At 39.1% G+C, this 20,554-nt stretch overlaps 1 protein-coding gene and 1 long non-coding RNA gene across 10 annotated transcripts in view; one reads left to right on the top strand and one right to left on the bottom strand.

Annotated features, from left to right (window-relative positions):
* The first annotated feature begins 5,316 nt into the window (after positions 1 to 5,316).
* Positions 5,317 to 20,075, top strand: LOC125356523. The gene is made up of 3 exons (XR_007211918.1): positions 5,317 to 8,568; positions 13,423 to 13,428; positions 20,064 to 20,075. It is a non-coding gene; the product is annotated as an uncharacterized LOC125356523 (long non-coding RNA).
* The window catches only part of Slc8a1 (solute carrier family 8 member A1), a 343,885-nt gene continuing 333,108 nt past the window's right edge, over positions 9,778 to 20,554 (bottom strand). For all 9 annotated transcript variants that reach the window (XM_048353061.1, XM_048353058.1, XM_048353057.1 and 6 more), the window contains one exon: positions 9,778 to 13,131. In XM_048353061.1, the coding sequence (XP_048209018.1) occupies positions 12,755 to 13,131 (377 nt within the window). In that variant the 3' untranslated portion in view covers positions 9,778 to 12,754. The remainder of the gene's footprint in view (positions 13,132 to 20,554) is intronic.

Genomic DNA, 20,554 nt, shown 5'->3' with positions numbered 1-20,554 from the left:
ACACACATGGAGTGGTGAGGGAGGAAGGGGACACCCGCCTAGCCAGCCAGATCAGCCAAATCAACCCTGGCGATCAATGGGGTGACAGATGTCACAGCCAGATTGCCCTCACATCCAAGCACCTGCTCTTGATTGACAGTAAGACCACGATTGCTTATGGCATTCATCAGCAGGAAATACTTATGGTATGTCTGCTTTTTAAAAAATGACTAAAAAAACTACCTTTTCAATTTACTATTTCCTAATCAAATCTGAGATGAGTGTCAAATTCAAAATATGAGTTACTTATTGAAATATAAAATGATGCTTAGGAAAGCTGAAGAGCCTTTCTCTATAAAAATATATAATGAGAGACAGAGAGAGGAATATTTTTATCCCAGGCAGCATCCATAGAAATGATACTACTTATAACAAAAAAATTACATGTTTAAATTCTCTGTCTCCCATAAGATCACTTTATCTGTTGCCATGTCTGTAATGTTTGTTTCCCCTTTTCCCCTGACAAGTTTGGCATTGTGCCTCAGTGCTAAAAAAGTTGGAAAATATTATAGTTATACTGTTGAAATAGTTCTGTCATTTTCTTATGACATATCAATTAGGATTATTTCAAGAGAAAGTTTACATTCATTCCACTGACCCATCCTTTGTTTACATAAGCACAGTTCACTCTGGGTGTTTCTTCTTTTCCCCGAAGTAAATGTCTACATCTTCTTGCTGTGTTTTCTGTAGGTGCAATTTCATTTGCCAATGAAGTATTTTGGCTGTTGCAACTCAGATGATGGCTAAGGGCGTGATTTCAGCTTTTGTGTGAAATCTTTTGGAGTCCCTATTATCTCCATAACAAAAGAGGCATTTAAAAGACAGTCAAATAGGGTAGTAGCTAATTATATTCTTTTTCCATCTTCCTCTGGGATACATGTGCTTTTAAATATCTTTCTGCCTGGTCAATGTACTTTTACTTTGTAAGTCCCACACTTAGGTATAAAATAACTGCTGTTAGGCTCTTTCTCCTAAGACTGCCATTAAGCACAAAGAATAATAAGTACAGGGGAATTATTGTAGGAAGCTGTGCAAATCTAAAGGTTTCCTTGGGAAGAAGATGGATTTAATCTTAAAGCTACTGATTTGGAATCTATTTCAATCCATTGCATTTTCTATTCCTCAAATGCAAGAAAATTTTCACTCAGGGAAAAAGAGACTGCTCCTTCCCCCCCCCCCCCCCCCGCAGAAGTGCATACATTTCAAAATAAATCTTATATTCTTGTCAGATTTATGTGGTTTTCTTGGCATGACACTGTACCAGCAACCAACTGGGATGGGGAGCCACTCTTGGCACCTAAATGCACCCTGAACCAACCTATATCTACCATGGAGGATAACAGGGCCACAGTGATCATTCAGGGCTTCCTGTGTTCAGGAAAACTAAGCCCAGGGTGAAGTCCCTTCATGTAAGGATGAAGGAATTCATATTCAGAGAGATCTGAAGCTTCCCAAACGTCTGGAACAATGACTCCTTTTCAAAGCACAAAAGCTCTGGGGTCTTCTGTCTGGTGGCAATTTGGTGCTTAATGGAAGAGAACATTGGGCATCCAGAGAGGAAGGTTGAATTCCTTCTCCAGATGCTGTTAAGGCTAGGGCTGGGGGCTGGGGATATGGCCTAGTGGCAAGAGAGCTTGCCTCGTATACATGAGGCCCTGGGTTCGATTCCCCAGCACCACATATACAGAAAACGGCCAGAAGTGGCGCTGTGGCTCAAGTGGCAGAGTGCTAGCCTTGAGCAAAAGGAAGCCAGGGACAGTGCTCAGGCCCTGAGTCCAAGGCCCAGGACTGGCAAAAAAAAAAAAAAAAAAAAAAAAGACTAGGGCTGGAGTTGTAACTCATTGAAATAAAGCCATGTGCCTTCAAATCTCAAGAGAAATGGGTAACGTTGAGAGAATCCAGTAATACTTCAGTGCCAAAGCTGGATAAAAAGAAGAAATCTTGATTCAGAATAAGCTTTTCTCAAACTGAGATGTCAACTAAAAGACGCTCTGTGAACTTCACAGAGATGTTGGCTTCTAGAAGACTCTGGGATGTGAACTGAAATCCATTTATCTCATCGGTTTAAAGACAATGTAAAATCAAGAAAACTACTATTTCTATTTTTATCATGGAGAAGTTCCCTGGTAGGGGAACTTTAGAATGGCTCCATTAGATAGTCTCAAATTTATAAAAAAAAAAAATTTCCAAATGAAAATGAAAGGTTAATTTTCAGTTCAAATACCATAATTAGACTTTTCCTGACCAAATACAGGGCTTGTATTTTCCTAAATGTTTCTGTTTTGAATTCTTCATACCAGCCTTATGCCACACCTAATTTAATAATTTGACAGAAATAAGTGCTTGAGATTTGTGGAATTATGTCAGGAAATAAAAACAATGTATTCTGACATTTGATTTTAAAATTGTCTCACTCCCTTGATTAAACTGATGTTTTATTATTGACTTTTAAGTTTTCATAGAATAGAAAGAGAATCTGTGATCCTAGAACACATTGTTACTAATTTTCTATTCTCTTTGGTTTAACTTCTGGCACTTTAGTTCATTAAACCAGTCGATATTTATCTAGTTCCAGACACTTCATGAAAGCTGTTTATTGAGTACAACATTAATGTGCATTCAGGATAATGTATAATTTTGTACAAAATTCTTGTTCTATTGAAAAACCTGCCATCTTTTCCTTTTCTTCTTATATTACAAGGTCTGGAATGGCTGTGCTATTTCTCATGAACTAATGTGGGTGTATGGGGAATATTCCACGGGGAATCATGATGACAGATTAAGGAGACAAAAACTTACAAGGAAGGGCAAAACATCAAAAAGTCTAACCAAAGCCCTGGCCTTTGAGCCTAGAGCAGCTCTTGCAGATCTTTCCTTCCTTCTTGGTTGTTTAAAAAAATTAGTAAATATCTTGTCATTTTCTTTAAAAGAATCCAAGCCAATTGTGATTCCCTCCTCCCCCCCCCAAAAAAAAACAACAACAAATATTTTGGGAAAGCCATTATGCTATTGTCTGTGAATCTGATACTGATTAGTTGATATTTTAAAAGAGTAGGAATTACTTCTAAACAGTAATAAAGTAACTACCATTTTCTATTTACTAATGATAGGACCTATAGAGTTGAATTATTGGAGTATTTTCTTAGAAGAAAAAAAATTTCAAACTTAGATTCCTCATGGTTACATTGAATCCATTTGGCTGTGCAATTCTGTTTATTTTTTTAATGGTTTCCAAGATAACAAGTTTGAAAGAAAGGTTTACTTGCCATGCAAGCAGCAATCAGGTAAATGAACTGCAGGCAAAGGTTAAGAGTCAGGCAGAACAGACAGGCTCAGAGCAGAAAGTAAGACATCAAGGCCACAAAATACTTGTTCACTTTCAACGTATACAACAGGATGAGCTAAGATGCTGGTGACCTGAGGACAAGCAGTAACTTACCTAGTTACTGATCCCATCCAGTAATTGAATGGGGGCATGCTTATGACATCAATAGTGACCTGTCTTCCCTGTTCAGCTGCTTGTTTGCCTTTAGATACTGTGTAAATGGGATAGAGGCAGTGTTTGGGCATTGATGTGTTGCTAAATCGTGTGCCTCCTTAATATATATATTCTGGACAGGTCTGAAAAAATGAAATCTTTGCTTCAGATTTGGCTAAACAAATTAAAACTTAATTTTTAATGGTCATAAATAAATTTTCTCTCATCATTTGCCATGGTTTCTAAAGAATGTGCATGGGGATTAAGTTCAAAAGTAGGAAAGGGTGGCCATCCAAGAAGAGCCATTGCTACATGGACCCTCACACAAGTTCTTTGGATGCTAACACTCATTTCTAAACAGAATGCAACCTGTTATTGGAAAAATTCCTAATCAATTCTGAAGAGAAAGATGCCTACTTTTGGAAAAAAAATAGTAAAAAAAAATAGTAAATCTCTTGTAGAACAATCTAAAAACAAATCTCAGGAACATTCTAAGTTCCATACATACATTTGCCATAGCATCTTTTTGCCTCAAAGAGGACTTGGAGTGGCAAATTTCCTGTAAGACTGCTGATAACAGCAATAAACCCCATTCTCCGAGTTTTGGACAGTAACTTCAAAGAAAATTTGCTTGCAGATTTGCTAGTCACAGTAGCAACTGTGGCTAAAAACATACCTTTCAGTTTTTTTCATGGCACTACAAACTTGGATTTCATGACACAAATGATCTGTTGAAGAAATAGTAGCAAGGATTTCCAGCCAGGCACTGGTGGCTCATGCCTCATCCTAGCTAATCTTGAGGGTAAGATCTGAGTGGTTAGAAGTCAGCCAGGGCAGAAAAATCCATGAGACTCTTACCTCAACCATTAAAAAGCTGGAAATGGAGCTCTGGCTCAAGTGGTAGAATATTAGGCTCTTGGAAAAAAAAACAAAACCAAAAACCAAAAATGGAAACATGGAAAGCTTAAGGACAATGCCTAGGCCTCAAGTTCAAGCCCTAAGACTGGCACCAAAAAAAAAAAAAAATCACTATTTCCATAGGGTAGACATTCACAAACAGGGCCTACTATGTAATGAGGTTAAATAAGTTTCAGTGTGTCACATATACTAACAACCCTCTGCAACCACCATTTTACCCTGACACGATTCCTGAAGGCTTTAAGGGTTAGTTGGCCTATTGTAGGATCCTGGAGAAAGACTGCCAAAGACAACCAGTGTATCTGTCATTCAGGGACTGGTTCAGTTGAGAATGTCTGAGCTAACCAGTAGTGGGAATCTATATAGTTTGGTGATTGATTGGGTATGGGTGGCAGTGCAGAGCGGAACTCATTCATTTTTCCTCAATATGTCAAACACATTTATAAGCAGGCTCACACCTGCAATCCTAGCTGAGATCTGAGGAAGTCAGTTTGAAGCCAGCCTGAGCAGGAAAGTCCATGAGACTCTTAAATCTCCACGGAACCACCAAAAACCTGGAAGTGGAGCTTTGACTCAAGTAGTAGAGAGCTACAGGAACAGTGGTTAGGCCCTGAATTCAAGCACCAGGACCAGCACCAAAACAAAAATAAATAAATGAGAAGATACATTTTTAGAAAAGGCCACCTGATGCATGGTTGCCTGCAAGTTCAGTACTGTACTGTCAAGGGGAAATTAAAAAATCTTACCCTGTTAATGTCTAGTTTTGATTTTGAGGTAGAGCTGTTTTCAATACCTGCTTCCCCTCCTTCCTCCTTTTCTTCTTCCTGCTCTCTCTCTCTCTCTCTCACACACACACACACACACAAACACACACACACACACACACACACACACACACGAGGATCCCTAATCAAATCTACAGACTTATTATCAGAGATACTTGCTAAATAAAAGGAAGAAAAGTGGATTTCTTTAAAACGTTTTACATTCATTTTTGGAAGAATATAGGTAAATAACATTATCCTGAGCAGTTTTCAAACAGCGTTGAATTTGCATCTTTAGCTAAAAAAAAAAATAATCAAGAACGTGCTTCCTTCCATGCCTGTCTACCTTTTTCCATTTATAAAAGGAGAGCATATAGAAAGGGAAATTAACCTGGCAAGAACTCCTGGAAAACCATAGGCATTTTGAGGTTATTCCATACACATAATTGATTTTCTTTTAATATATGCAACTCTATCATTTAGGAGAGCTGGAATAAAGGGGATCTCATGCTGAAAGAAGGGCTAATTCTCAGAGAAATCATCTTCTACCTAACATTCCTTTACTTCTGGCAGCAGGGAAACAGAAAACTTGAGAGAAATAAGATTGAAAACAATACCTTATATTTGCTGTGTCTTATAAGACCTGTGTTTCAGAACAGTCTAACTGCTGGTGGAGCTGTCTGTCCTTATGGTATATGCTAGACTCCAGCTCAATATCCCATTTTATATACCAACTATTTAATTATTAAAATGCACCCTGATATGTAAGTTAACAGTATCAAAATGGAGAGATTCTTTTATAAATGAGAATATTATCAAATAATCAAGTTGGGAAATTCAGAAATTTTATGGCTTAAGAAATGGAAGGGAAAGAAATTATTGAAAGCACTTTTATGAGACATCTGTACAGGTTCAGTGTATTCCTCCACATAATCCAATGATATGGAAAGTGTGCCAAATGCATTCTTGCTTTTGGTTATCAAAGCCAGCTTCAATTTTTATATAAAGCTTGCAAATAATGGTTTACATTTGTACAGTTATCCCTGGAAGCAGAATTTATCTTCCTTAAATGCAATAACTTTCAAGGGTAATAAGTGATGAAATCCTACTTAACACCTTTTCCTCATGTCAAATTTCTCACTTTTAAAAATGTCAGCAAAATATATGTTTACCTTTACAATTATTTTAGCAGCATGACTCAATTATATGAGCATTACTGCAATGAAAAATCTGTCAAGATTTCTTTCCTGGAGTATCGTTTAAGCCTTAGTACTAAGAGAAGTATACAAAGGCATCCAGAAAGAATATTATTTTTCTCAAAACTAGCCATCTGGATCATGTAATTTTAATCTTCAGTAGTTATACAGTTCAATTTATTCACTTTGTTTTTTAAGGGAGATATTTTGAAAAGTAATTGCATATTTGGTTACTTAATAGAATTGTTCTTTCCATCTGGAAAGAATGGGATAGAGAGTCAGAAATCTGATCTGCACATTACAGTTTTAGAGAAAACCTTTGAGAATTAGTTTCTACTAGTATGTAGCTTCAGTGGGGGTAGGGGTAAAGGATTTACTAAAATTTTTATTTAAAGCCCATGAGCATGTAAGATAAAGCCTGAAAAGTTTCTGGGCCTACCTAGTCCTTCCAAATGAACAGAGAACTTTAGTAGAAATAGGGCATAAAATCATCCTAGCAAATTAATCTTTCTTTCTCCCAGAACATTCTTGGATTTGACTGGGCATATCTATCTTTGTAGTCAATGAATTAAGAAGGATAGGTTGTGTATTAGCTGTCAAAATTGGCTTAGTAACATTTCAGTTAACTAATCTCTTTCTCTGAGTGTTTGAATTTTCCTACCTTTTCCAGATCACGAACATAAGACTTGTAGAGAAGCATTTGACTCATTTGTATTTCTTAAGGAAGCTAATATATTGGTTTTCTATATTGATATACCTTATCTTTATAAAAACTCACGAATACATTGTAGATATATATGTTCTTGCTCTTTGCCAATCTATACCTGCAAATACTGATAGAACAGGTAGCTAGGTAGATGAGCATTGAAGCCTGACAATGTGACTCATAGGCTAATAAAATAAATAGTATAGCTGTAGTATGTAACTGTAGGGAAAAGACCTAGCCTAAACATTTTCAAAGATACCATGTGATGTTTAATGACCTTTTTTCTAGGTGAAATGTGATTGTGCTTTATTCTCTTTTAACAAGTTCACTTTCAGAGAAACGTGCTGAACCACCATTTGTGGCCTGAGCCTGTTGCTGAGAGGTAATAACAGGCATCCATTAGGGTAAATAGGAGTGGCCAATAGAAGAATTCCAAAGCTGGGCAGTAGGGGAAGGAAAGGAAAGGTATAAATATGAGGTAATGCTTTTTCCTAAAAAAATAAATTAAAAGCAACAGTGATTTATAAGATGATTTTCCTTTAGCAGACTGAATTAGAGGATCTTGGACAAAACTAAAAATTTGGAGAGTGTTTGAGTCTATCTTTTTAGACATCTTGGTAGGCTGGCTAAAAAAAAGGTCACAGAAAGTTAGCTACTTACCATTTCTTGGCAGCTGGAGAGCTGAACCACTCTCCCCCGTGGGAGTCCCATCTCAGTGGTTGCTCCTTCTATAGTCACCATGTTGTCTGCTTTGGGGGATGGTTATCCATAGCCTGAGCAAACTTCAAAAAAATCATATCTATTATTTCAGCTGTCTACTCCTCCCATGCTATCTGTGTAGGATAGCTTCAGGACCACTCAGCATTTGGAATGTGCCGGAGTGGGATGGGGTATGGGATGTGAAGACAATGACTATGACAAGTGATAAGTGCACGATAGAAAAGAATAGCAGAAATACAAGTCCACAAACAAAAATCTAAAAAGCTAGTGAATCCATTCCTATGGTCATGTGTCTGTAACACAAATGGGACTTTGTCTCTTCTGTACAATAGATGCACTTAAAAAAAAGTGAATTTGAAGTTCCTTTTGACCTCAGGTTTACCAACAGGTAGCATGCCTTGGCCAAGTGAAGTGATTTATGAAAACAAAGGCCGAATGCCAGTTGTAAGTCAGAATGAGAGCCAGTGTTGTATACCGTCAAGCATAAACTGGTGACATGTTCTCCAAGTCTTGAAACTATACTCAGGGCTTATTCTGGAGGCAGCTGCCCATGATAAGAGATCAAAAATCAAAACCAAAGGAAATCCCACATCTTCAGTTCTGAAATTGTGAAGGAAGTCTGTACAGGGATGAAATGCATTTTTGATGAGGGCAAGTTTTGACATTGTTAGGAAATGGAAGACTTCATTATCTACCAACAAAATTATTCTAAGGTCTCCAACAAAGCTTTCAAATATGGGCAGAAAAGTAGCTGAAGGACCAGGAGCCTTAAGCTGTGCAATCACCAATGGATTATGCCCAGTGTACAAAAGACAGAAAGGCTGCTATGACCATGGAGAGCAGCATTACCCCATGTGAGAGCAAAGTTCTATCACGTCTTCACTGTTGTAAAGACTGAATCAGAAACTTTCAACAAATAAACATTTGCTCATTGTCACTGAGACGCCTTGCTTTGCTAAATGTTCAGTGGTCAAAAGTACTCTAGCCATTGAATTACTCATCTTGCTCTTTATTTATGAAGTAAATATTGGCTACTAATTTTGTGTCAAACCACAGATTGGTACTCAGGAAGCCTAGCAATTGTTTGATTCAAGAAAACAAACTGTCCCTTATTACTACATTATCTATATAATGATAAAAGGAAGAATTCTATGGAAAACTTTAAAGCTATTCAGATGTATAAAGTATTATTTTCCTATATCTGGCTCCTAGGTTCTATCACATGAAAAGGTTATGTTTTTCCCCCACACGTACTTATTTCATTCTTATTTCTACCCTTCCTATGCTGTTTGGATTGTAGAGACATGAAGTCAATAACATAATTTAGATAGTCAGGGTTAGAGGGAGGAGGTAACAAACAGTACAAGCAATGTACCCAAGGCCTAACATATGAAACTGTAACCTCTCTGTACATCACTTTGACAATAAATAAGGGGAAAAAAAGAAGTTCTACTGGCAATTAAAGGGAATGTAGTATAAAAAAGTCCAGTTACCTGAGTGCCCAGTGGAAGGTAACTACATTCCCAACGGTCAGTTTGCTCAGGACTGAATGATTTGAGGTACTTCCCCACATGCTGAACTATTACCTGACATGTACCTGTTTAAGTTTATGTTTCTGGAAACAAAAAGAAGGAATATAGAGCTCTCCTTAAAGATTATAAGAAAGGATTGGTGAAATGGAGGCAACATATATCCTAACTTTTGTAAGACAGACAAATATGCTGACATTGTACTTTCTTGGGACATGAAAAAGAGAATGTTAGATGACTATAGATCTGACATTTGGAAGAGCTTGAATCCTGGGTGTCTACTTTCTTTCTTTTGCATGAGGATACCAACTGCACACTAACACCTTTTTGGTCTTTATTTCTTCAGAACATGGAAACAAAAAAAATGAAGTAGATGACAACGAGGAGAATACATTCCATAGTACAGAATATGCGGCATCACTAGTGATTAGATCATAAACAATTAGAAACTTTATTTTTCTGTGTCAATAATGTGTACCATTTATAAGGAACAGCACAATTAGTGCACTTCCCCCTAAAGCTGTGCACAATACACACAAAATAATCAAACAAAATGAAATAATTTTACATAACTATAATAATTAATAACAACCCTGGACAGCCAGAATCATATTTTCCCTATAGTACGGAAATTGAAAAGGCAAACAAAATGAAAAGCTTCAAAATTGAAATTGACCAATAGTAAGAAATCTCTTAAACTCCTCTGTAAAGATTCACTACAGGGTTATTGACATTTCAAATATGGCTAAAAAATGAGCGAAAAGTCTTTCTAGTGTTTAAACAACTTATATTCCTTGACTATTTTTAGTCGCTGTTTTTAGGCTAGCCACCATTTAAAAGAATTTTAAAACAGAAAAAAAAAAGAGTTAGAATGGGCCCTCAAAGGAGTCACCAGTATTGAGGGACAATGTAACGTCAGGAGTGGGTTACAGAAGAGGACTTTTGCCATAGAGAGAAGAGCTAGGGTTATCTGGGCCTTCTCAGTGATGCATGTCATCAACATGATTGCCCTTCTTGGTTTAAAACACGTAGATGGACATTTCTTCAAGTTGTCAAACATAACCTTTACTCTCTTTTAAAAAGTATCTTGGATATTTAGGCAGGTGAATTTTTATAGTTTTAGTATTCGTGTTAAGGTCCATAATTTTTTTTCTCGCATGACAAAACCATTTCAATGTAACTGTGTTAACTTGAACTTGTGGACGTAGCAATCACATTCACTGAATAAATATCCCTGAAGACCAGGATTCCAGGCTGTTATTTATGGTCCAGGCATTGGGAGGTTGCACACGATCTGGCAAACTGACTTGGCAACCACTGTTTCATTGTTCACTCAATCTCCACATGTGTATTGAAAGGATGAATGGTCATGATTACTGAGTGGAAGAGTGAGCAAATAAGTCTCAAGGGCTTATTCTGAAGTAGCTTTGAATCAATATGGAGGGCCAGGAATGCCTCCAGCCTGGGACTTCTTAGAGGCAAAGAAGTCCGGGAGGTGTGGTCCTCACTAGTAGAATCACTACTTTGGAATGTTGGGTTTGTCCAGCTCTTTGGTGTTGACATAGAAAGAGCCATTCATTTTCAAGGGTTAAACCTACCTTCTGCAATCCTCCTGGGGGTACTAATCTCATTGGATGGCTTTCTGTTTGTCATACATAGAGGAGACATACTTTGAAAGGCCCATTGGTCACTCTGGCTTCATTTTTATTCAGGGACTACGAACAAATTCAGAGGGGTCTGGACTGGACAGGACAAGAAATAGGGCTCAAAAAAAGCCTTATACATAAAAAAATGAAATGAACAAACTAGCACTGTCTATCATCTGTGCCAGACAGAGCAGATGTGCAATAAATACTTGGGGGGCACTAGGGTGTTTGGGAAAGGTGGCTCGAAAAATCCAGGCTCATCTACCACATCCACTTCTCTCCAGCACTTTTTTTCTTTGGCCTACCTGAATTAATAGGTGATTGTGAGAGATCTCTGATGTGCTCCACATGGCTATCTTCAGTGGGAAGCTTGGCTGTTGGCCTGCTATCCCCTCAATTGCTTTAACATTTCCCCACACGACAGTTATTGCTTCTTAGATATGAATGTGCAGATTCATGAACAGTAAGCCATTTTCTTCTTCTATCCCTAGTAATAATCAAACTCAGTAACATCACAAAAGTAACAACTCAGGTGAAAAGAAAACTCATTTATGTCTTCAATGTCCCATCAACATTGCTGAATGGGAGGATGGTATTTGCTATACTCTACTATATACAGATAACGCATTGTTTTATTTATTTGTTTGTTTGTTTTTCATCCATGCACTGTGTAACAAGTATCACAACAACATTCCCAAACAGGCACATGAAGAAGGAGCAAATGTTTAGTCATGGGTGGAACAGGACTGGGCAAGCTATGGATGCCTTGAAAAATAAAATGGATGGACACATCCCAGGCAACAGCATTATGGGGGTGGGAACACATACTAATGCAAATGGAAAAGGAGGATAGCCATTTGAATGAGATTAGTCTTTCAGTTTGCAGAGAGCAGGGTAGGTAGGAAGAGGAGGACTGAAATGGGACACCTGGCAGGTTAGCTGGGCTGGAATGAATAAGGGCCTTGGCTAATCACAGTCCAGAGTTTAAAGATCAGAAAGGAAGGGATTTTGCCTGTTCCTGGGAATCTAGGCACATTATCCTTGTACCTGTTGAGCAAGAGTGCCAGGCACCATATTCTAGAGTCCTAGACTACCTTGAACCATGGCTTCCTGGCTCCATTCCTGCTCCCATGCTTCTTCTCAGAGGTGTCTTTGTCTCTAAGCATGTCCACAACATAATTGAGAAGTTTGGTAATACAGAACACATCTTTCTTCTATGCCCAGATTCTTTCTTAATCCAAAGTAATTGAAAAGTGTTTGGAAGAGGTGAGGAGACTCTTAATGATTTCAAATTTTACCTCAAGCCCATTTATCTTTGGATGGGTCATTATGTTTCATCAAAAGAAACAAAAAGTATGACCTTCCCAACAAAACAATGCAAAGCAGAAACAAAACAAAACAGAAACAAAAGTTGAACATCAGAACATCAGGTACCTCCCCAACCCCACTGAAAACAAAATTAAAAACAAGCAAACAACCCCAAACCTTAGCCATTTATGAACCTAGAGAGCGTACAGCCCTTCTAGACAGAGCTGCACGATGGCCCTGCCTCCATGTCTTGTTCAACATGACGATGCCCCGGGAATGGGAGGTGATGGTTTCTGACTTCGGCCCTAGTACAGAGTATGTTCTTGAAGCTGGATTCCATCAGCAGGTAAGTGAACATGACAAATGTCAGTTTCCTCTTTTCATTGTACATAATTTTATGTATATATATGTTTATATATATATATAAATTTACTATATCTGATTGTTCCTTTAGAAGCCTTTTATGTGGCAGTAGGCCTCCAGGGAGGAGAATAAAATGTACAAGAGCCACAGGAGCACAAAGAGGCTGGAAGTGATGAGCTTGGCAGTCCGGGGCCCACCCAGCTCACCTCCAATTTCTGGCCTCCGCCGATACAGCAGCACCCCCACATTGATGAAAGCAAAAATGGTGAAGAGAGTGACAGAGAAAGCTAGCGTGCCGGGGGACACTTTGAACTGTTCCCCATTGGTCGCATGGTAGATGGCAGCAATGGACCAGGCCACGCCGATTCCCAGGAAGACATTCACTGCGTTGCTGCCAGTGACGTTACCTATGGATGCATCTGCATACTGGTCCTGGATGGCTGCCACTTTGCTGGCAAAGGTGTCTGTAAAGAAAGAAGAAAGAAGGCGATGACGCTCAACTTCCTAAATGTGTTCATGGATTGCTTACTGGGAGCTTCAGCTGTGTAGCCTAGAATCAAACCTGGTTTACAAACCCAGTGACCTACCTCGGACTTCCTTGTTCCTTTGAGAAAGTTCAGGAGCCAAGTGTGACTGACAGAGAAAAATGCTGCTAGTCAAGTTCTTTGTTAGTTCACACCATAATTCTCTGTATACTGAGCTAGCAAGATAGAATCTTTTCTTTTCACGGCATAATCACAGCCTGGCTACTCCAGAATCTGGTAGAGTTCTCTTGAAATGTGAATATTACAAGGCTCTATCCAGCTGTGCTAGTTCATAATCCCTGGAGCCCCACAATCATTTTAACAGCATCCCCAAAGATTCTAAGTCACTACAGGTTGAAAGCCCTGGCTGGAGGTGATTACTGAGAGATGCTGTATCAGCAGTTCTTGTTTATAGATGACAAAGTTACTGCATCAGGAAATTCAAAGTGCAAGTCAGTAGTGGAAATGAAAAGAATCAAACTTGAATAACAGTTGTCATTTGCCTACAGCCTTAGCAACAGGAAAGCAGTTCACCTATATTCCCACACTGGCTGCTATGATGATTCTATGAGCTGAGGAATCTTGGCTTAGAGATGGATGATAAAGGGTAGGTGCAAGATTCCACAACTAGAGAGAAGCCATGGTTGCACTGGCGCTCTAGCCTCCTGTCCTCAAGACTTAGGCTTGTTCATTGTGATTCCTTACCTTTTACAGTGTCTTAAGTACCAATGCCATAGGGACCAATAAACATCCTCAAAGCTCTCAGTTCACCAATACCCCTGAATGTGTCTCTTGATGAAATGAGAAAAGTCATGGTTCACTGCAGGAGGTAGAGCACAGAGGTTTCCTATTTGCCATCACCACCAACTGTGTGCCTGAGGGCCTTACTTCCTGATCTCTGTGGTGGGGAATCTAATTATCCAATTCAGATAAACTGAAATGTTCCAGGAGAAGTGCTTGTTGGGAAGAGTATAGCTCTTTTTTGTTGTTTTGGAAAGATAATGGAAAAAAGAGTAGTCTGAATTCCTTTAAAGTTGGGGCAGGACAGGAAAGAACTCCTTTCATTAAGTATGGAAATGGAACTTGCAAGGCACTCAATTTCTTACCTATATGAAGACTAATTATTGACATCCATTTCCATTCAGCTATTTTTGCAAGACGCCTGTATGCATGCAGTAAGCTTTCCATGTTAACAATGGTCAAGTTGAATTCACATCCTCAAAGCCAGTAACAGCAAGTATTACAGAACTATAAAATGCGGCGTCATCTACCCCCATCTTCCCCGAGGCTTCTGGTGTGCTCTGTGCCCCAAGCAGTTGTATGACACATGGTGAGATTCTCTCTTTGCTGCTCTTAATTTTGCCACCATCCATCCCTGGAAAACCTCCAAAAGGTCCAACACACAAAATGTGCAATTCCTCACCACCGGTAGACTCTCTGCCTCGTGAGGAGTAAGAAGGTGATGTAGGCTGATGTGTTGTGACATTTTTTTCTGAAAGGAAGTTGGTCAGCCTGGGGGCGGGGGCTGTCTCATTGATTCTGATCACTATCTGGGATGGGTAGCAGATTTTTATATCCCTTTTATAAAGAAATGAAAAGAATGAAAATATGGTACATTTATGCCAGAAAGGAATATGAAATCTTGTTATATGTAGCAAAACAGATTGGACTGGGGTCTATCATGTTGAGCAAAATAAGCCCAACTTTTAGGTTTTAACTTTAAAGCCAAATATTGGATGTTTTCACTCATTTGTGAAAGCTAGACCTGGTTCTAACTATGAGACTAGGGGCATAAGGGGAAACAGAGAGGAGAAAACAGTGGATGGTGAATAAGTTATAAATATATTGAAACTATGAATGAAGATGGCAAAAGGAACTTCAAGGAAGCTGTTGTTCAATAGGGGATTGAGAGGATCAGGAAAGAGAAAGAAATAGAGAGGAAATAATAGAGAAAGGGGCTGGGAATATGGCCTAGTGGCAAGAGTGCTTGCCGTATACATGAGGCCCTGGGTTCGATTCCTCAGCACCACATATACAGAAAATGGCCAGAAGTGGCGCTGTGGCTCAAGTGGCAGAGTGCTAGCCTTGAGCAAAAAAGAAGCCAGGGACAGTGGTGCTCAGGCCCTGAGTTCACGGCCTAGGACTGGCCCAAAAAAAAAAAAAAAAAATAGAGAAAGCAATAATAGAGGTTATTCTGATTACGATATGATATGATCACATCTGAAACTCTGTGGTGAAATTCCCTGATACAATTAATACACACAAAAAAGAAAGAGCAAGACAGGAAAGTAAAATAAAATATTGGAGGGGGAGACAGAAGAGTAGGAGGAATGGACATGGCAAGTGAGAAGAAATAAAGAGGACAATAAAACCTGCTGAAATTACTTTAAAAGAGGAAGTAGTTAAGAGAAAGTTATAGAGGGGGTGAATATGTTCAGGGTATGATGTATGCATGTATGAAAATGTCACATCCCTTCTGTATAAACAATGAATGTTAATAGAAATAAAGAAATGCAGACTGGAGGTATGGCCCAAATGGTAGAGATTGCCTAGCAAGCACAAAGTCCTGAGTTCAAACCCCAATACTGCCTCCCTTCCCCTGCCAAATAATGCTTGTTTAATGAAGGGCACTCTTCAATGAGGCAATGTATGTTTGTGTGTGTATGTGTGTGTGTGTGTGTGTGTGTGTTTGTGTGTGTGTGCACGTGTGTATAGATAGATAGATATAGATAGTATTTGCCCTAACTCATCCACAGTTCTTAGGGACTAGATATAATTAGCTCTCTTTTATAATCTTAGAAAACTGTGACATGGTGATAGTATGGCCCTTGTTCAAGACCTGGGACAACATAGTGAATTTTCCTATCATATGTGTTTGATTCTCCAATATGTTTGAGAATGGGCTTTGCCCACTCTCAGTCCATATCACACCTCCCTTCCTCTAAAGGCTAAAGGTTTTCTTTCCTCTCAGTCTATTCTAGGTTTTCCTGCTGCATCCACTTAGAAATTTTGAAGCAGATTCTCCTCAGATGGTTTCTCACACAAAGACTGAAAGAAGGAACAGGTGATTTGCTAATCCACCCTCTGGATTTCTATTTCTAAGTGAATCTGTGCTCTCACACTGTGGCCCAATCACGATCATCACAGAAAAGCAAAGCTAGACAGATCTTAATGGTTTCTTGCATTTCATTGGTGAGAGTTATTAGGAGATGCTGCAGCAACAGCCTCAATAAAGAAAAGAAGTAACTTTGCTTTTCTTCTTCAAGGACAGGCAGCAAAGTAAAGAAATAAGAATCCTAGGCAAAACAGCTCATGCCTTCACTGCTGCGAGGAGCACCTGACATTGTTTGGAGTGAAGGAGCTGCGAGCACTGGCTGGTGGTGACAGATGGCTCCATTAGCTGGGGCAGCTGAGGGGAGGGGAGATTCCCTTCTACCCTGTAGAGACCAATTATCTAGTTGTTCCAATGCACAGACCCACATCCCTCCCCTGGCTCATGCTGCACCCTGCAGGATGCACTGTGCTTCCTTGGTGCTCTATCTTCATTCAGAACCCTGAACTATGCAGATAGCCATCTCTGCCTCTTCCTTAGACTCCTGCGGGCCCTAAAAATCCCAACCAGTCATTGAGACTGACATGGAGAACATACCATATCTGCAGCAGTTTCTTCTCTCTCATTCCATTTTTCAAAAACCTATTCGTGTAAATATTACATAAACAATTATACTCGTAAGAACTGGTTCCTATTTTCAAATCCTTGTCTCTGGAGTACCTAAAAATTGTTAGCCAAGGTGATATGCTTGTTACATAAATAAAACATGTTCTGGGTTTGATTCACCTGGGTTATATAGCAGACCTTTGCTCTATTTTTATTTTCAATTCAAAAGCTATATTAATAAATGTAACAACACATGCACACTCAAAACATGAACCTTAGCTCCAACAGTGATAATTCTGATTTCCAAATGAAGTGTGATGGAGCCTCTCCAAATCACCTTCAATCGCTGCTTTGCTGCTGAGTGTATAGAGCAACAAATGCACCGCACCACTCAGCATACGTCAGGCACTTCCCATGCATGCCCCAGACACTAAGCCTGGAACAAGGCGAATGGTGTCCTCCAAAGGGATCTGATCATATTCAGAGCCTGGCCCATTAAGTGCAAAGATATTCAGATGTTCAGGTTAAGACATGTTGACAACTGCATACATGTTTTCCTATGTACACACTCTAAGCCAGACTTCTATATTTTTGCTTTTAACTCCCACCTTGAATTCTAAAATCCTTTAGATTAGTTGTACAGTTTCAGACTTTTGACCTCATCTTCTTAGTTCACATGACTGTAAACCAATAAGAGAGAAGGATTGTTTGAAGGTCAGTATGGCTAGCATTAAGCCATGTGTCATAAAGTTCAGACCTAATTGTTCTCTGCAGGCCTCTTTTAAATTCATGGCACATAACTTTGGCCAAGTCATCTGGTCAATATGCAAGAATAACATGTTTGCCTTGGGCTGGGAATATGGACTATTGGTAAAGTGTTTGCCTCATATACATGAAGCCTTGGGTTCATTCCTCAGCACCACCTATATACAAAAAAGGCCAGAAGTAGCACTGTGGCTCAAGTGGTAGAGTGCTAGCCCTGAGTTCAAGCCCCAGGACTGGCAAAAAAATACACAACAAAGCAAAGAACATGTTTGCCTGTCTTCCAGGAATTTTTACCTGTATTATATAAACTTTATAGCTTCATATAGACTAAGCTTTAAGCAGCTCTTCTTTAGGAAGGATGTTGCGGGTCATAGGTGTTTTCTGTATTATCAGAGGCAAGGATTTCATCACAGAGGCTTTATCTAACTTTCAGCTCTTAGCATGCTCCCTGGACTTGCTTCCCAATTCTGAAGTGATATGTATTCAGGGAATGGACTGTGGCGGTGACTGTAACTTGAGTCCAGGCTGGGGATAGAGATTCAGTTGCTTCTGCTCAGAATTTATGAATTACAGACAAGATAAGACACAGCCTAGGATGAGCTTCACAGTTTATAGGTTGAAGGAGCCTCAATAGGGAGATATATCAGTTCTTTCAAATATCTGCGTTATGGACAAGCTACTTCACATATTTAGGCTTCAGATTGCTCATCTAAAATGAAGAATTTAGGTCTATAAGACTCACTGTGATTTTACTGTTTGAGCAGTATACAAAATATACCAACATACCAACTTGTATATATGCTTTTGGTGTTATTTCTATTGGAGTTTGTATATGATCTTGCTTCATTAGAAATACTTTAAAATCCTAGGAAAGCTTTTGAAACTCAAAGATTTTGTCATTGCTCAAACTGGGTTAATACTCTATCAATATTTATGAAGTTAAACCATGCAAGGCAGCCTTTTACCTTTGAATGTTAGGAAAGAAATGTTGGCAAAATTACATGCTTTAACTGAGCCATTATCTCTTTCCATGAGATAAGCAGTGGTATAAATGGGGCCAGAGATGCCTGTAATTCAAAAGCTGTGTTTAATGTCAATAATGCATGTACATATGGAGATTTTCGTTTTAAAAATATAGACTTGGTAGCCAGGCACCTGTGGCTCGCACCTGCAAACCTAGCTACTCAGGAGGCTGAGATCTGAGGATCATGATTTGAAGCCAGCCTGGGCAGGAAATTCCATGAGACCCTTTATCTACAAGTAACCATCAAAAGGCTGGAAGTAGAGCTGTGGCTCAAGTGGTAGCATGTTAGCTTTGAGCAAAAAAGCTCAAGGACAGCAGCTAGGCCCTAAGTTCAAGCCCCAGAAGCAGCACAAGAACAAAAACAGAAACAAACAACTTGGGTGGGCAGGCTTGGCATGGGTGCTAAGGTTGCCTAATATGGGAAGAACTACTCTCACTCAGTGTTATATTCTCTTCCTCCCTCCCCCTCATCATGTCCCTTGTTTCCACTGTCTACACAGAAAGGCCAAAGGAGGGCAGACATTTATCTAAGTTAGATTCTGGCTCCTCTTAGAGGGGAGGAGGTCGGGATTAAAGGGAATGAATTGAAATGATTCACCTAGGATACACCCGGGTCAATATTACTAGCAATTTTCATAACACAATAGAGCCAGAAACTCTGTGTCATAAATCCTGACTTACAGTGACGATTTTTCACTTTGGGGAAATTAGCACACCATTTAAGAAGACATTCTGATTTTATAATGTCATGCACTAAAAAATGTGGATAGTTCACAAACTATTCTTAGAAACTAGAGCTGAGATTTCTTAGTTTAAGGCCCTCATCTTCCCAGTGGCTACAAGGCAGGTGGTGTTACTTAGACAATGGTTATTCTCCTATTCTATTCTGTCCTTTCTTCTATGCATTCTTGGATTTCACATAGAAATGGTTTACATACGTGCTAATTCTTCTGCTGTCACTGAGGCTTTTTACTTACCTGTTTTCTTTATGTCTAGAAACAAGTCATGTCACTATCACCATTTAGTTTTCAATCTCTTCAGGGATAACTTTTATGGGAAGGAATTTTAAGTGGTTTGATTTGTTTTGTTTTGTTTCCTCTACCCTTTTACAACACCATTCCCAAGGAATCATTAAGAAATCAGATATCAATAATTCCTGGACCTCTGGAACGTCACTTGGAAACCAAATAAAGATTCTTTTCACATGAACATGAAGTGAAGTGTGTGTGTGTGTGTGTGTGTGTGTGTGTGTGCATGTGTATGTGTTGAGACAAAGAGAGACAGAGAGACAGCAAGCATGGAGTGAGGTTTTCATGGTAAGTACTTAAGTGTTATAAATCAAGACAAAGCCTGTTTAGGAACCTCAGTGACAGCAGAAGAATTAGCACATATGTAAACCATGTCTATCTGAGCTCCCGCTTTTAGTCATTCTCACTTATTTTAATGTTTTTTTTTTAAATGAAAGATGGAATACATTTCTTTTTGAATCCCATAAATGACTAGTGTCATCATTCAAGACTAAATTTTTTTTTGAGACTTGACCTCAGGCCCTGGGCCCTATCCTTAGATTTTTCTCTGCTCAAGGCTGCGGCTCTACCATTTAAACAAAAACTCCAACTAGCCTTTTGCTGGTCAGCTAGGCCTGGGCTGGCTTTGAACCACAATCCTCAGACCTCAGCCTCCCAGGTAGCTAGGGTTACAGGCCTGAACCAGCAGTCCCCAGATAACACTTGCATTTTTGATGGTTACAAGTATCACATTGCTTTACAGGCTAGTTTGAACTTCCTGGTTAGTTACGGGCATTGCCAGAGAAGTTTAAAATTGTTTTATGCTACATAGTTCTTATCATTAATATTCCATAGTAGACTCAGTTGATGTATAGAAGCTGATAAGCCTTATTGTTAGGACAAGAATCC

This window comes from Perognathus longimembris, chromosome 8, assembly GCF_023159225.1.
Source record: "Perognathus longimembris pacificus isolate PPM17 chromosome 8, ASM2315922v1, whole genome shotgun sequence".
Taxonomy (NCBI): Eukaryota; Metazoa; Chordata; class Mammalia; order Rodentia; family Heteromyidae; genus Perognathus; species Perognathus longimembris.
The sequence above is the reverse complement of the archived record's forward strand: the minus strand, read 5'-3'. Positions and strand labels throughout refer to the sequence as shown.